This window comes from Colius striatus, chromosome 1 (assembly GCF_028858725.1).
Source record: "Colius striatus isolate bColStr4 chromosome 1, bColStr4.1.hap1, whole genome shotgun sequence".
Taxonomy (NCBI): domain Eukaryota; kingdom Metazoa; phylum Chordata; class Aves; order Coliiformes; family Coliidae; genus Colius; species Colius striatus.
Window position 1 is genome coordinate 14,150,591 of NC_084759.1, and position 17,769 is coordinate 14,168,359.

Genomic DNA, 17,769 nt, shown 5'->3' on the forward strand with positions numbered 1-17,769 from the left:
TGAGCACTGAGACTTGGGTCAGACCAGAGAACTCATACTCCACAACCGGTCTCTGTGGAAGACTCTTTAGTATTTTGACACAGTTTTCCACCAGGTCTTTATACTGAGAATAAGGAGGATTAGCATTACATGTCCAGAATACAGAGTGATTAAGCTAAACTGGAGCCCAATGTCAATAATTACTTTTTCAGGCACATCATGTATGTAAAAAATGATTTTTAAATAGAAATAGATCAACTTCTGTTTATTATGCACAGAGAATTGTACTCACATTTTCCCTAACAGGTTTATCAATATTACAACAGAAATTTGATTTGAGTCCACTTTGAAGTCTTTCTATTTTTATAGGTTTGGTTTGGGGTTTTCTTTCCCAGCGCTATTTCTTTGCATTTATTTTAAGCATATTAATGTGTGGAATTCATTAACTCACAGTTTTACAGTCAGAAGAGGCCACTAAATCTGTCTGGTTATCTTCACTGCCCATTTATGCTGTGTAAGTTGCAGAATCAAACTCACTTACCCCATTGGTGAGTAAGCCTGGCTATTTATGCCTGTTTAAAGGTGCTCATTGCCAATGGGCTTTGGTTGGCAGGCCTGGCTGGTTGATTGACTTAGGGATTGGTTTTGAGGAGTCAGAACTAGACAATGTAGTTTCAATTGCTTAATACTGTTTAGCATTCAAATTAATGTGGATCTGATTTTCACAGTATTTCTTACTAATTTCTCATACTTTCTGTAATGATAAGAACTGATTAAAATCTAGTTTTTATTCTTCAGATTTGAGAGGACTTTCCTTTTTCTTCTTGTTCTGTCTCTCCTCTCTTTTCTATAAAATTAATTTACTCAAGGGAAAGAAGAAGCAAACCAGATTTTTAAACAAAGTTAAAACTTTTAATGAATAAAATGGACAGGTTAAGATTCCTGTTTTCTTTTGACTTTTCTGTCTTGCTTTTATGACTTGCAGCATAGGAAGTTGGAATTTCAGTAATTTCACAATATCATTTTATCCCTCCAGATTATTATATTTTTTTTAACTGAAAGGTAATTACAGTCCCATATAATTTGTGTTGCTTAAAAGAAAAACCCAAAAATGACATGGTACTGAAAAAAATGATACAGGTATTAAAAGAGTGACCAACATGAAAAAAATGATATTATTTTGAATACTTTGTTGTGGATGTACAGATTCTCTGCTGGCACAGCTAGGCATTATCTCTATAAATGTCAGTTGATCTACTTCATTTTACACAAGCTGAAAATAGACTGTTCATGGAAGGTTCAAGTAGCTTCATGCAAGATTTCAACCTGTGTTACTCTCCTGTTGTTGCTACTTCTGTCTGGTTTCCCCAATACCATACAGGCTGATCATTTCTGCATGGAATACTTTTCCCTTTTCCTGCTTTTCTGTCTGCTTTGAAATTACATCATACTGTTTCTATATCTCCTGATTGTGACAAAGATGACATAGGCATCCATTTCCAGAGGGATATTCCCATTCAAATGGGGATACCTTCAAATATCTCTGAATTCTCTAATTTCAGTGTTGCAGTCTTGGTGTTACCCTGCTCAGGGAGCCACCGTGCAGTCCTGACTCATTCATTACACATCTGAATTCCCAGTGCCTTAGAGGAATTTCACAAAGAGCTGAAGGGTTCATTTAAAAACCCTCCTGGGTATATCAGACCTGTTTCCTGGGACACGCTAGGACACCCTTGAAAGATGCTAGACATGCTCAAGTTACTGGGAATTAATAGTGCTCATGATCATATAGGATGTATCCAGCATCGTACTTTAATACTAGACAAACATTAAATGGTGTAATGCCCCTTGAAATGCTAATAATTTATTTCCTTCTTTCCTATTAACTTAATTTAGTTCCAGACTGACATGCAGCCATATAGTTCCATATATACATATACATTTGGTGGTAGGTAGTCAGTGTTCACAACCTTATGGTCCTCTAGTAACTCTATATGCCCCTATTATTATTTCCATGGACTACAGGCTGCTCTGCAGCCTATGACATGGCACTGAGCTGTAATTAGCACCAAAATATGGAGTTGGTATGCAGGACACGGACAATTCTTTTGCTCCAGATGCTGTATTCAAACTGCAGTGGTCCATTGAAGAAGTAGAGATAACCTAAAAAACCAGAGAATTTTCAAATGAACTAACTGTGGGAAAACTGCTGTCAAATTAAAATGATCCTTCAAGTACAATATATACTGCTTGCTTTCATTTTCAATAAATGCAGTACTTCAGTATTTAGAATGCTGAGCAAAATTTTCAAAGGTCCTCATTCCATTTGCCAGACATGAATAGGTGTTTTAAAATGACCAATATTTTAATCTAGTGTCAACTTCTGCATTTTGTTACTGTACAGCATTTGCTTAGGAAAACACAGTGTTTGTCTTTTAATGTTTAGTACTTCAGCTTGGAAATTCCTTAAAGAGCTGGATTGGAATGAGCTTTGTTTGCAGGAACTTATGTGTTAAGCATAACACTTTAGGTTCCCTAAGCAAGGACCCAGGTCTTTTTCAGCTCCTCAAGTATGTATGTGCACAGTCTATAAAAGCATCTTGGCCAAAGGGCAGTTTGGAGCAGAAACGCAATTCATCGGAAAATAAAAGTGTTGATGTAAAAAAATTAAAATTGCAAATGGCAGAATTTCCCAAAGGACATTGTTCCCAATTTGCAATGAAAACTAATTGTAGTAAAGTTTCATTATCAAATTACATACCATTCCTGTAATAGACTGCATCCACCCTATCACCAATTCCTGCAAATTCTTCCTCTATCAGCCTGGGGTAACCTTCTTCCATAACCTCCTCCTCTTCATCATAACTGCATTAAATACAAAAGAAAATAAAAATTCAGAGGATTCCAACAGATAGGGAGCTTGGTCTGTTACCCACATCAGAAGTAGCCCACAGTCTCTGGGTACTTTATGTCTAATGCAATAACAAAATTCAAGGCGATAACCAGGGTTTCCACCAAACTAATAAAACTACATTTTCAGAATTGATTTATAAAGTCCATGTTAAATGTTTTAATTGTGCAGCACACCTAGTTGTAAGCCCCACTCCTAGGACAGAAACAGCTGTCCTAGATGGGATTGATTTCATACTCTCATAGCACTGGTATAATTTTTTGTCACACAAAAGCAACCCAAGGAAGCAAGCACATCCAGGAGACATGACCATATTACTGACTCTCCTGGATTAGGGCTCTTTACTCTCCTTTCTTTTCTTTCCCTTTTCCAGCTTTCAAAGACTGTGCCTATATATTTACTGAAGTCTTGCATACACCTTTTTTTTCTACACAGCTACAGCACCAATGAAAACCACAAACTGGAAACAGGTAAGTCACAATCAAGTGCCCTGTTTGAAACAACCTGATACTTCTGGACAGATTATGACTAGTGACACATAAATCTGTGTTCAGCTTACCTCCAGTACTTATTTCCAGTAAAAAAGAGAGTCTTGCCAGTGTCTTTAATATGGACAGCTGCATCTATTCTTTTCATTTCTTTTGGGAATCCCATTTCATATATCTTTTTTGGAAAGTCTTCAACTATGTCATAGCCATTCAAAGCCCAGACCTTCTTTCCTGAAAATAGGAACATGATTGTTAATGACTCATTGGTAAAGGCTCAGCTTTGAGAGAAGAATAAAATGAGAATGCCATGATCCCTATTTTCATACAACTAATAGACTCTCAGGTCACAGACTCAGCAGGTATTAAACTCTTTATGCTAACTGAGATCCTAGATGTCTGAGTTTATTTGTACATCTCCTAACACACTGAAAATTGTATAGATTTGCACAGGATGAAACCAACAGGGTTTGGGTTTTGAGCTAAGAGGACAGGATGTTTTATTCTTCTATTGATTACCTTTACATTACTTACTGAACTTGACTAAATATGTGTATTTTTCTGCCAACAACAACACTGAAAACTTACCCTTAAACATGAATACAAGATCTTTGATGGGGTTTTCATAAGCTGCATCAATTTTATTTGGGAGCTCTGGCCAAAAGGACTTAAGTAACACCAGTTCTGCCTCAACCATCTGAGGATGCAGTCGCCAGAAAAATCTAGTTCAGAAAAAGAAAAGATATTTCTTGTTTCCTGTCATATTACAGAATAGTAGTATCTTTGGTGTACTACACTAAAAATTAATTGTGGAGAATTAATTTTTTCCATAACATAGACTTTTCAAAGGATGATATTTTAGACCTTTGCATTCCTCACAGTCATCTGGTGGCAGACCATTTCTGCCACTCACACGGTGAACATCTCAAACAACAAAACCTGAATCTTTTTTTCATTTAGGGTAAATAACTGTTGTCTCACGTTAAGCTTCTGCAAATTACATTACTTTATTGAAATAAATGTTAGTAGATTTGTACATGTTGATGAAAGTCCTGTGAAACTAAAAATGTGTACAAACACTGTCAGTCTCCAACCATATCGTCTTCATGTTACTCAGAAGTTAAGTCTGTAATTGTATTATAAATCCTGCCTAAAAAGAGACATGCCACAGTTTCTTATCTTGATCTATGATTTTTTTATGTATACTCAAATCTTTAGTAAAAAACTGAAATGCTGTTTTCACTTGATCAAATTTTATTCAGTACCCACTACCCATGATATGGTAGATTCTTTACCTGTCCTTGAAGACCAACATTTCTCCACGAAGTTCTGTTATTGCATCAAGTGATAAATTTATATCACATTTCTCTGGTGTTTTGGGATGTTTTGGGTTGGGATCTTTGTCTCCAGCACCTGGAATCATGTAGTATGATTTAAGTTTGACAATATTCATTTCCTCTTTGTAGTCATGATATTTGAATGGAAGAGATCTCAAACAGCATGATGAATAGAAGGATAACAGGCAAACCATTTGTACTGGGGCAAGTCTGCTCTCTCTTTCTCTGCTTTAGCCAAATATGTTCATGGACTTTGCAGTTCAGCTGTGCAGTGAAGATATTAAATGGACCAGCTTTCTCTATCCCAGGTTTTGAATATCCCACAAAAGTTTTATTAGTTACATGATGAAACAGATACTTCTATTTCTCACTATACTTTTTTTACCTACTCTTTTGAGGCAGGTCAAAAAAGTAGAAAGACGTTTCCCCCCGCTGCCCACCACTTAAGGAGATAGCACAATGACCAACTGTCCTTATCACTGTTACTTCCTTTTTCTGTATTTTTTCCCTTTGAACTATTACATCTAAGCATCTTCAGCTCTTGAAGTCTGGTTGCCAAGAATCTAATGAATCGGTCTTAATAGTTATGATAGCTGCTATGGAACATGTACGGGTCTTTAGTAAATGTGTGGAGCATCTGTAACAGGTTATAATGACATGGGAAATATATATTGCATGTTACAGACTTACCATAGAGCTCTTGGATTCCTTGCACATCATCATCAGGAAGTACAAAACCAGTTTTTCCAGTGTATGTGTAAATTGGAAACATCAGAGCTCCAGGGTCTCTAGAGTGTTCAAGTCCCAATGAATGACCAAATTCATGGGCAGCAACAAGAAACAAGTTGTACCCTATAATAAACCACAGTGAAAGTAAATGTATAACTCCTCATATCACCAATGTGGACTCAGACTAGTAAGTAACCGTAATACTGTATTTTAACATATTGGACAATGAAGGAGATAATTGAGTAAATGGAAAAATGATCTATAACTGCTCGTCTTCTTCAAACTACCATGTGTTTTCTTTAGGCCTAATCAATTGAGCATCTCATAGTTGGTGTTCAACATAGATTTTGTTTGACAATGTTGTTCTGTAGACAGATCTAGCTTTCTTGACATTTCTTAGCAACAATGAAAGCTCTAGGGTGGGTTAAGTCTTTGCCCTGCTCAAATCAAGAACATTTTTTATCAGGAATTCACCTCCAGTAGAGAGTCCATATTGTTTTCAGTATTACAGAAATTAGCTTTAATGCCAGGAAGGTGAAATAACACAGTTCTGTTAAAGCTTTGCCTTGAAAATGGCAAGGTGAAGACTTTTCAAATGTAATGCAAGTACACAATCTGCAGCTAAGTGTATGCAAATGCATACACTTATACTAAACATCCCATCAGACTGTGATCAGAACCAGCTGCCCTTGAGCTCAGAGAAATGCCAAAGTGACAAAATGCCTTGTTTGTTGCATTTTTTAAGTACTTGCTTAGGAGGTGTATATTTTAAAATTTATGCTAGGCATATGTTACACTTCCATTTAGAATTGGAGGTTAAACCCAGATTCCTATGAGCTGACAGTGAACATCATGATTAATGAACAAGTAAACAGGTAAACCAAACTGTTTACAGTTATCAATCAGGACAAAATTATCCATCTATCACCATTTCAAATAATTTCAGAAAATTCTGTTACCTCTAGAATCATCAGACCAAGTTTCATCATCATCAAAATGGGCATCTCCTCCATAGTCTGGACCCGGAGGAAAAGCATGAGCCAGTAATCCAGAGGGCCCATCAAAGGGGTAAAAGTCACCATGTTCTATAAGACAACATTCAAACCAATTACATATTTTTTTCATTTTATTTGCACCAATATAACTATGAAGTAAAAATATTTGGTTCTGTGTTACCTTTAGTGCCAAAGGAGATCATTATATCAGCTATGCCACTTCGTATTCTGGTGAAGTTGAGTGGTGTCACATCAGACCAAACTTTGAATGCCTTTTTGAAAGCTCTGTCTACTTCAGCACGTCTCAGATCTGAAGTGTAATTCATAATTCTATCAAACAGATTAATAGCTCCAGTTAGATTGTGTGAATTTAAGAAACTGTGTAATACATTTTTATCTGACTGTACACCTCATTAAAATTTTTTGCTTTTTTCCTCCCTACGTTATCATCTAAAAACAAAGAGCTCAGCAGCTGCATACGGTATTCAACCATTTGTAGTTTAATCAAATTCATTCAGAGACATCTGAAATGATCCAACAGCTTTCTGTAATTGGTTTTACATGCACCAGAAGTTACAGAAAATGATAGATGTATTCTGTATTAAGCCAAATCATATCAAGAACTTCAAACTTTTTTTCTACGCCATATAAAGTGTCTCATGATCTTCACTTCCTGCAGGAGCAAAGCATGATCCAAACAGATTTTATAGGCTAGATTCATCCATATCCAAGTAATATTTATCACCAGATACTGAACTAAGAGAGTTCAGAAATTTTGTATTTGGAATCTGCTAAAGAAACTTTGTTTGCAGCTGGTCAAAACTCCCATTCACAACCAAGGAGCTACCATGTGAGCTTTCAATATCACAGCTTCCCAAAGCCACCTTTCTGAGGTTGTGGTGCAGAGGTTTGTCTGAACAACCATAGATGAGTTCATCTGGGCTGTGACATGGGAGAGGGACAGGGCTCAGTCCCTGCTCTGACAGTCACATTGCACAGGTCAGTTTGCACCTACACTGCTTTGTCCAGGACAATACCTATGTGAAGCAGTGCCTAACCAGGTCCTAAACAGAGTTAAGGAGTGATCTTGAGATTAAGTACTGTGAGAATCAGTGGTGAGGTGCATGGTTTTAGTCATTACCCCTCTTTCATTCAGCACCACTAATGTGCCCAGAGTGTCTACATGGAGGCCAGATGAGGAGTTACCAGCTTACACCACAACAGCTTTCCTCCATGACAAAGCACGACTGGAGGAGTTGTACTCATTTCCTTGAGCTGTAAGCTGGGTTGGAGGACCTTTCCAAAAGGAAGGCTGTAAGGATTTTAAACTGCAACATCAGTTTTGTCAAACTCAAATGCATCCCTCTACCATCGACCTCATATACTGAGAACCCTATCAAACAATGTACCTGGAAAGAAGCAAGTAACTGCAATAACACTCAAAATGTCATGCATTTACCTGTATGTCAGATTAGTTTTTGACCATTTGAGTTTTCTAGGGAAAAAGTTATATTCCCCCACATCCGGGACACCACATCTCGGTTTCTGCATCAGCTCATATGTTTCTTCATCTAATTTGCCTGTCACCTCCAAGCCAAAAAAAGCTTGCATTTCCCGAAGTTTAGATGCCACTGTGTTGGCACTCTTCCTCATTATGCCAGCTGGATTCGGACGGAGATCATAGTGAGTCCTGAGGTAGCGCTAAGAAGGGGAAAAAATGTACTAAGTCTCATTTTCACACAGTTGTAACTACATAAATTACTATTTATAAAACACAGTTGTACCTACACAAATTACTATGTATAAAACAAGCAAATGAATTATTGTATACTTTACCTCTGCAAACTGAAGGTCTTTCTCTGTGAATTCATGGCTATCTTCAAGGGGAATAGGGATTGTCAGGCAAAAGGACAAACCCAACAAGAAAAAGAAGACAGCTGAAAGGCTTGATTGTATCATGTTGGATTTGTGAAGTCTGAAATCCTGATGTTTTAGAGAGGAGTTACCTTTACTTTTATAGTCTCAACCCAGTGAGTCACCACTTACGGACAAATTAGAACTTCCTTGTTGCTGAAAGTAAACATGCTTAGATGGCTACTTTTCCTCTCCTCCCCAACACTGTGGTTTAGGCATCTGTTGTCCCACTGAGGACTCTGAAACTGTATCCTCATATAAACATGGTCTCTGAATATTGACATAGGTTGTGGGAAGAAAAGGGCAGACTCAAACCGTACTTTTTGATTATTTTGCAATAACTTACACTAGCAATAACTTTGTAACAACTTTGCTAGAACAATTGCCTTTCTACTATTTGTTAGTAAAAATATATAACAAGCTTCAAGATTTTTAAATTTGTGACACTTACCAGTAGTTACACTAGTTTAGCAGCAATTTTTGACAGTTGGAATAGATCATGTAGATCATACACACTTCAATTGTTAATAAATGTCTTGACTGATAAGAAACAACACTAGAGAGTATACAATAGGATTTTACTTTTCCTTCTGTATGTAAAGAAATATAGATAAAGCATTAACACAAAATTTACTTCAGAGATCCTTAAAGCAACTTCCTACAGAACAATTTACTCCTTGAGAAGTACTGAAAAACAGGATTGTTGAATATCTGGAAACATCTTTCAATATTTAAAAATGGTTTTTGTTAGTAGTAAGCTAAGTGACTAGAGACTAGTTCAAAAGATTTATCTTCCTCAAAAAACCATGAATTTAATTTGCTTTATAGGTGTAGCACAGCCATAGATCAATGAGATAGTTACTACTCTAAGACAAGCAATCTGCCAGCTACAGGTAGGAAATGAATCTGTGTGTCTATAATGACAGAAATATGTAATTTTGACTTATGAGGTGGATAATAGGATAAATTTGGCATTATAACAGGTGTGGGCATTATCATACTTTAAATCTTAAAGAGGATTTCTGTCTCTCCAGGGTCACTCCAACCTCGGCTGCTGTTAAGACTTATATCACATGCCCACAATTGTGGGTCAAAGGGGAGATGCTGTTTCTACTGAGTCCACCTTCTTCTTTCATGAAGACTATTCCTGTGTGAAAAAGCTTAGCTGTTTGTTAGACACTGATACACACTTTCTGGAATATAGTACTCTGCCATGGATGTTGCCTTGTTGACAAAACATTAAAAGGACAAATATAAGTGAAAGTGAATCAGTCAAAGCTCAATTTATTACTCAATATTAGCCCACATGATGGTAAACAGTAAAAGTAAAGAAAGCTGAGGGGTTTTTCTTACATAAGCTATTTCTACCTTGCTGCCCATCTCAGCCAATGCTAAATATGGCTACACCAGTTAGGGAAAGAGATCATCTCTTCAATTTGTGTATTCTCCTTTACACTGTCCATGACCAGCACTGAGAATTCTTTGTTCAGCAATGGTGGCATAAAGACTGTTAAATATCCCAAATTCTTAAGAAAGGCTTTCGCCTGAAGTGCTTTAGTTCAAGCACTGGATCTACGTTGCTGATGTTCCATCTGTGCTGCACTCCTTGCTAATGCAGACTGCCAGATTACGTTTATGTCTGATTTCTTCCAACGTTTCTGTATTGATATTTGCAGCACTGCTTGCATTAGTTGTGGGGTACTTGGTTAGGTGATAAGCAGAGTTTAGAGTCAGTTTTACTTGCTTTGTGTGGACATTTGTGTGGTACTGCCTTGCCACAGTTTTTGTGGCTGTCAGGAATACCATGAAGCTGTGAGCATCACTAAACTGCAGAGCAGTAACAGACATAGCTCAGAAATCTATGAGTAAAATGAGTAGCTTAAAATTTCACATTCCTGTGAATTCCAAATTCTCTGAAATAAGCTTCCTTGTACAGGGAGAATAACTGTATACCACCATTTGTTAAATTGCTGCCCTTTGCTGGACAGAAAGTTTCTTATTCTTTGTCAAGCCCTTGTACCATTACATTTTTTAAGCTCTGATGTTGGAATCTTTGCTTCTTAAATAGGAGAATTAATTTCCTAACCAACTTTTGCTGCAAAAAGATGATCGGTCCATCACACTTTATGAGGGAATGATCCTAACTTATTCCTAAGTGGTTTCAGGGTTGCCTGAATAAATACAGAATCATAGAATCATAGAATAGTAGGGGTTGGAAGGAACCTTTAGGGATCACCTGGTCCAACCCCCCTGCAGAAGCAGGTCCACCTAGATCAGGTCGCATAGGAACATGTCCAGGCAGGTCTTGAAGACCTCCAAGGAAGGAGCCTCCACAACCCCTCTGGACAGCCTGTTAGTTTATCTAACTGGTAATTAAAGGTGAAACCAAGCATTCAGAGACAATATTTGAATCATATAAGTGCAGAACATTAAAAAAAACCCATTTATCTAGGCACAAGAGTAAAATTAAAGAACACTGTTAGTCTATCAAATGATACTCCAAAGAGGTGTGGAGCCCTGTTCTTCAAAACCTTTAAGCAGTGGTAGTCAAAGAAGTAGTAAAAAGAGTTGTCTTGCATGAAGAGAATGATAGATTAGGTAGGGAAGAATAACTTTTTGCTTTCTACTCTGTGGGTTTTTTTAGGCAGATGCTCTGAAATCATTCGAAGTTCATGACGAAAACTCTGTCCAAAACTTTGCCTTCAGTACTCTTGATAGAGCCATCACAAGGCATTTCCAAGGAATATCTGAAAAAAATGGAGAAAGTAATCATAGCACAATTAAACCAGGCAGCTTTTCTGAAAACATCTTCTCTTATTACATTAGTGGAAGAAAAGATGCATAAAGCTGGATCTTTTGCCTTTATAAGACAATGAAATGAACAGGTGAAGAGACAGTCCATTTGGGACAGGTTCTGCAAGTGAGTAGAAAAACAAAAGACAAAAAAGGCATGGAATCTGTGACTATTTTGTCTCAGGGAGTAAATAAAAATGCTAAACCAGAAACTGATTTCTGAAAGACTGTGTGTAATGAGCCATCTGAGAGTGGGCTATGGCTGAATTGTGTTTTCTGTACATTATGTTGATTCCTTTGGAAGCCCATGCCACGTAAATATGCACAATCCAATATGTTTTCTGACATATTTTAGTACTATTTATATCACACCAGTGGCTAGATGCCTTTATTGAGGTATGAATTTTTATGTCCTCCATACATAGACCAAGCACTGGTGATGGCAAATGTACAAACAAGCACATAAAAAGGCCAATGAAAATGAGCAGTATTCCATTTTTTTCTGAAGCAACATCACAGACGTAGGGGGTGATTTTTTTTAAGGGCAGACAAAAAGCCTTGGCAGAACTAGGAACCAAGTGTAGACCTCTGAAGTTGCTCTTACCTTAACTCATTGACTCTTTAAAGCCTCAAGCAAATTAAGTTTTAAAAGTTGGTAATAATAAATGACAATGGCAAAGCCTGCCTGTGTTAGGTAAGCATAAGATATAAAATCTATGGCTCAGGCTCAAGTGATGCCACTGTTTAAGTTTCTAAGTTTGTTTTTTAAAAGGGAGTTAAAAACTGTGACAAGAGATGTAAATGAAGGGAAAAGCAGTCAGGCAGTCAGCAGCGGTTCGTAGACCTTGTGCTGACCCCAGTGAAAACAAGGAAGCACATTTTAAAAGCATTTAAACCCACAAAACTGCTGAATAGTAAGATTTCAAGAGGCACTGCAGATTTTCTGCAGTTCTGGCATCTTGTGGATGTGGGTAAAGTTAGCTGGACTGATGGTAACTTTCACAGGCACAGCAGAGACTGTAAGAATCACGTTGGTTTCTCCCCTCAAAGAAAAATGGATAAAGATGGAAGGGAGATGTGGCAAGAAGAAATTCAGTGTCTTAAAGCAGGATTTAGGTACTAATTATTTGAAAACAAGAATTGTGTCAATGATATGGTTTCAACATACTTCTCGATTCCACAAATAATTGAAAGGTGTCATGTTTTGATTTATACTCTGTGTTTGGTACTCAAAATAGCATTAGTGAAGATGGTGAATGCTGTGTGACCCTGAAATAGCAGACACTTCACTTAAGACAAATAAACAAAAGTCAGTGGGTCTATTAGTTAATGTTTCTTACCAAAAGTTGTATTTCAAGTGGAAAATCTCCAGTATCTAGTGCTATGTCATCACATCTAGGTCAGCTTCCTCTGGGAGGCACAGTATTCTGAGGCTCATTGCACAGATGGGTAAATGGAGACCCTGAATAGTTAAAAACACACAGTCTGTCTCTGCCTCTCCAGATGAGACCCCATCTGCGGGAGCTGTTACAAGAAGGGAGTCAAAGACAACTGAGAATGGTTTGCACAAGGAGCTCTTCAGCTGGGGTGGCAAGGGATGTTACAACAACCTGTTCCTTTTTACATTGAACAGCAGCATTCTTGCATCATTTGCTGGCAAGAAGATGCAACTGCAGTGCCCAGAAGTGTTCAGCAGGGTTCAGTGACAAAAGCAAGAAACATAAACATGTTTCCAAGAAGCTGTGGCTCTTGTTTGAATGAGTCTCCACAGAACTTGTAGACCACTGGCTCATTCATAAATAAATGGCCCCATGGATCAGTCACCTTTCTGCCTGTCTCCAGCACAGGATAGCTTGCAGCATAACACCTGCACCAGCTTGGCGGGGACTGGGGACTGCTGCCACGCTGGGAGCTGCTAATCAGCAGTAAATATCTTCTGTATCTGTTTGCAAACATTCACAAAAACATATTTAAAGGCTACCCCAATAGTGCTGTGGAACTCTGACATCCATAATAACATCTTGGTATGTTTTGATGTATTTTATTTCTCACGTCAACTCAGAAATACATATAATATGTTATTCAAACATTTTAATTTTAGCTCTTCCATCACGGCAAAACATGTCAATTTACTGTTTTAGTAATATGCTATAGCAACTTTATTCTCAGAAGACCCCCACCTTGAATGGATATATATTGTTCATAGAAAGACAAAGTACATTGTACATGTAATAAAAAAAAAGCATTAGGAAGAAAATATATTTTATTATTTATTTATAAAGCAATTCAACATTTTTTCCTAAAGGCTTGGACACACAAGGATTTAAATAACTTATTTAAGTCAAACAGAAATTTTGCATGTTAAATGCCTGGTGGAGTTTGAAATTTAAATTTGTGGATTCTACACCGTCAGGAAGAACAAATAGTTCCTTTAGGAACATGAAATGAAAAGTTATGTAATGCCCTCTGAGATGTTTTGGTTCAGACTAGTTATTATTGATAAAAATTGGAGCTAAGAGTCTACCAGATATACACATACCATAGAATGACAGAATCATTTCAGCTGGAAGAGACCTTTAAAATGATCAAGTCCAGCCTTTGTCCCAGCCCTATCAACCACTAGACCTTCTTCCTAAGTGCAACATCCACCTGTCTCTTAAACACCTCCAATGACAGTGACTCCACCACCTCCCTTGGCAGCCAATGCCTGACAACCCTTTCTGGAATGAAATTCCTCCTCATATCCAGCCTGAACCTCCTCTGGTGCAACTTGAGGCCATTGTCCTCTTGTTTGTTACTAGGGAGAATAGACTGACCCCTGCCTCACTACAAGAAGCTTTTTTCTCTGATGTATGTTCACACATTCACCAGTAGTAATGAAGTAATGAAGACTCCTCATAATTTCTGAGTCACTTTTTTACTGATCACTACTGAAGATCATTATATCTTTTATACTCCTTAAATAACAACAAACTAGAACAAGCACTATTGTTGTAGAATCCAGACATTTCAAACCAATGCTCCAATACCTAACCCCATGAAAGCCTTTGTCATCCTGGGTATTGCAAGAAGAAATGTCACAGAGGAAGAAGAAGACAGCTTAATGATGAGGATTTTTGAGAAGGGAGAGAAATCCTCTCTTCAGCATCAGAGTTTTGGCCACTGCTCACAAGATAATGATCTGTACTGAATAGTGTATTACCTGACACTTCCTAGATGCGTCAATCATTAAAGCTACAGCCTAATTCAACAGTATGCCTGATGTCTTTTTTTTTTTTCCAAGTCAAAACTTAATGGAATGTTCAACTGGTCTACCCCAGGTTTCTTATCAAAGTCTCTCATATATGTACACAAACAGTTCAGAAAAATGTCAAATGAATTGTAAGAGGTGTACTGAAACTACTCAAAAGAGAGCAGCATGAACCCTAAGGACAGGTGTTTGTCCTTCACAAAAATGCATGGAAGAAGCACACTTTAAGTGAAGCTTACTGTAATTTTTTTTTTAATTTGTAAGGAGTTTTAGGAGTAAAACCATAAACATTTAGGAAAGGAAATATCATTTTTAAGCCCCTGGCTTTTGCTTGCCAACCACATTCATGTTATTTATACAGCTGGGCTTTTCGAAAAGCAGTTTCTCAACTCTACTGCAAAAGCTCTTGAGAATAAGGGGGAAATGAGCAGGTATGAATTCAGGGTGACCTGAAGGGCATATGGGAAAGTCTTTGAGGATCTGAAGCTAGGCATGTCACTGTGGTGGAATGCAAATTGGTGGAAGACAGTGGCTATTAACTGAAATGAGAGAGGTTCAGTCTGGATATAAAGAAATACCTTTTCCCCATGAGGACATTTATGAGGTTGCATAGGGTGTTCAGACAAGATGGGCAGTCTCTCTCCTTGCAGTTTTTCAACCTCAACCAGGTGAAGCCCTGAGTAGTCTGATCTGACCTCAGAGCTGACTCTGCTGTGAGCAGAGACTTCCTGAGTTCTGTTCAAAGCTGAGTTATTATATGAACCTATACCTTAATATTGGTAACCAAACATCAAAATTAGATCTTTTGAAAATATTTTATTGAATGTGCTTATGTGTGACACTTAAGCCATACTGAAGTTCCATACATTACAGAGTTTTGAATATGATCTAGTCTCATTAAAAAAAACAAACCAACCAGGGTTCCAAATATTGTGTCACTTGAAGTCTATCTTTAGTGAATTCTCACATTAAAAATTTATCAATATCTTCCTGATATTATTGGATCCTCAGTTACTGTGAAATACTGGTCAGAAACTGATACAGAAAAATTTGGAAATGTAAATTAACTTTAATGTGATTCAGACCAAGTTCTCTACATATGTAATTTCAATATTTTGAAAGCCTTATTAGTCTATCTAAGGCTAAGACACAAGGAGTCTCCTTCCTTGGAGGTCTTCAAGATCCACTTGGACATGTTCCTATGCAATCTGATCTTGGTTGGCCTGCTTCTGCAAGGAGGTTGGACTAAATAATCTCTAAAGGTTCCTTCCAACCCCTACCATTCTATGATTCTATGATTCTATCTAATGCCATAACATGCTTTGCACACTAACTATCCTCTCTACGGATAATGTTAAAAGAGCATTTTCAGCCATTACTACATATTTCCTCATTGCTATTTCTGCCGTTCTATGACATTTTGCCCTTTTCACTCTGGCCTCTGTTGGAGAGATGTCCTTCAGTATTCACTGTCAGAAAAAACTAAGTTTCCATTCCTCTTTTTTCACAGGACCTATAACACAATGACCAGCATTCAATTGCAAATACATAGGGTGGGGAAAAGATGATGAAGCTTTCTTTCACAGAGTCCCTGGTAAAATGTACTCAGTCTCCTCATCATGTGATTTTAAACACTGGGAGTTTTGAACTCGGTAGCTGTGGAATGAAAGTAAGGAATTTCTACAGTGTTTTTTACAAGTCCTTAGAAATTATTTTCTCATCACAATATCTCTGTTCTTACATCCATTGAAAGTTCCAGTCATGTTTCCTAACCTTGGCACTCAACATTTTCTTTTCTGTACCAGCAAATGCCAAGAAGTAGCATCTTTCACTTCTTCCTCTTTCTTCAGCAAGCAGTGTGCTTTGATTCACTGCAAGGATGAAGCTGTCTGCTAGTATTTTTTTAAAAACAAAAAGAAGGTAGATTTAAACAAAATATAAGGAAGGAAATTTTACAGTGATGGTGGTGAAACACTCAACAGGTTCCCCAGAGAAGTGGTACATGCCCCATCTCTGGAAATGTTTACTGTCAGGTGGGACAGGGGTCTGAGCAAACTGATCTAGTTGAAGATGTTCCTGGTTCTTCTCTGGTTATTAGTCAATGCCTTAGTAAGGAATCATACAGGAATTTACATCTGTAAAACACGTAAGGAAAATACAGCAGACAAGTCATTGCTTTAGCTAGTTTAGCTGAATTTAAAACATCACAATAAAAAATTTGCTTGTTACAGATATTAGATGCTCAGTCCTTCGTGTCCCATTGCTGTTGATTTCCATGTAGACTTTAGCTGTCTGAAGACTGCATACAGGGGCTTACTGGGTTCATTTCATTGTTCTTATGAATATTATCTGAAGGCAGCCATACTTGTTACTGAAAGATTGTGTTAAATCACTTGGAATTTGTGTCTAAAATCCCACACAGATGCCTGCTTTTTGTTTGTCTCTACAGTCAGTTATGTTCAGTTGTTTTACAAACACAAGGCATTTTGAATAGTTGTTTCAAATTGCTCCTATTTAAAAGGTAGTTATCATTCCATGACATATCAGTGGTTAACTTCCAAGTAAAGGCTCAGAGTTGCTTAATGACCCTAAATTTTCTACTATCTTCCCCAGCAATTGAGGGTGAACTAGTGGGAAACCAGAGACTAATGGCAGTCACAGGAATTTCTTTCCTTCAGGTAGGTAAGTATGATTCTATGTATTGGAAGAGCTAGAAAAAGAAAGGTTATCTGTACCTGTAAAACAATACACACAAAATTCAAGCAATATGAGATAAATGAGAATTACTGTGTGATGGTTCATACTTGCATACTCATAGCCACTTAAAAATTCCCTAAAATGTCTTAAGGCTTAAGTCAGGATAAGTTCTATCCTTGACTATTTTTAAATGGTTAGAACATCTTCTCTTTGGCAGCTTTTGTGTTGAAAGTTATCATATCAGCACAATCAGGAGACAGGCCAAAATCTTGGGAAGATTTCAAGACACATACTTCTAAAGTTTTGGTGTCCTCCAGATTGTTTTGTCGACTTTTCACTAGACAGATGTGTAGTTCAATTTATTATATAAACAGGTTAGAAAATATCTGTCTATAGTTCTGTCAGAATCTTTCAAGTTAATAAAAAATCTGATGTCATATGTCCTCTGATTATGTAGCCTATAAAATGGAAATTCCTGAATGAAAGCAAACCATGACAAATGTTCACTGGAAGTTTCCCAGATCTTAAGCATTAAGCTTTGATATTACTTTATTTGTTGCCAGTGCAAAGTAATTTATAAAACTTGTTCAAAACTGACATGAAAAACTCTGAGTATGAAAAATCTTTCTAATATTATTAAATAACAAGACTATTTAAAATTCTTTCTTAGATAAATGTT

General features: G+C 37.2%; 1 protein-coding gene across 1 annotated transcript; it reads right to left on the reverse strand.

Annotated features, from left to right (window-relative positions):
* Positions 1-869: 869 nt before the first annotated feature.
* On the reverse strand, positions 870-8,569 carry LOC104556372 (collagenase 3-like). The gene is given in 10 exon segments (XM_010200207.2): positions 870-2,142; positions 2,741-2,844; positions 3,450-3,609; positions 3,964-4,097; positions 4,671-4,788; positions 5,403-5,564; positions 6,401-6,526; positions 6,618-6,766; positions 7,896-8,137; positions 8,273-8,569. Coding segments are annotated over 10 exon segments (1,593 nt in total). The 3' UTR covers positions 870-2,041.
* Positions 8,570-17,769: the final 9,200 nt, after the last annotated feature.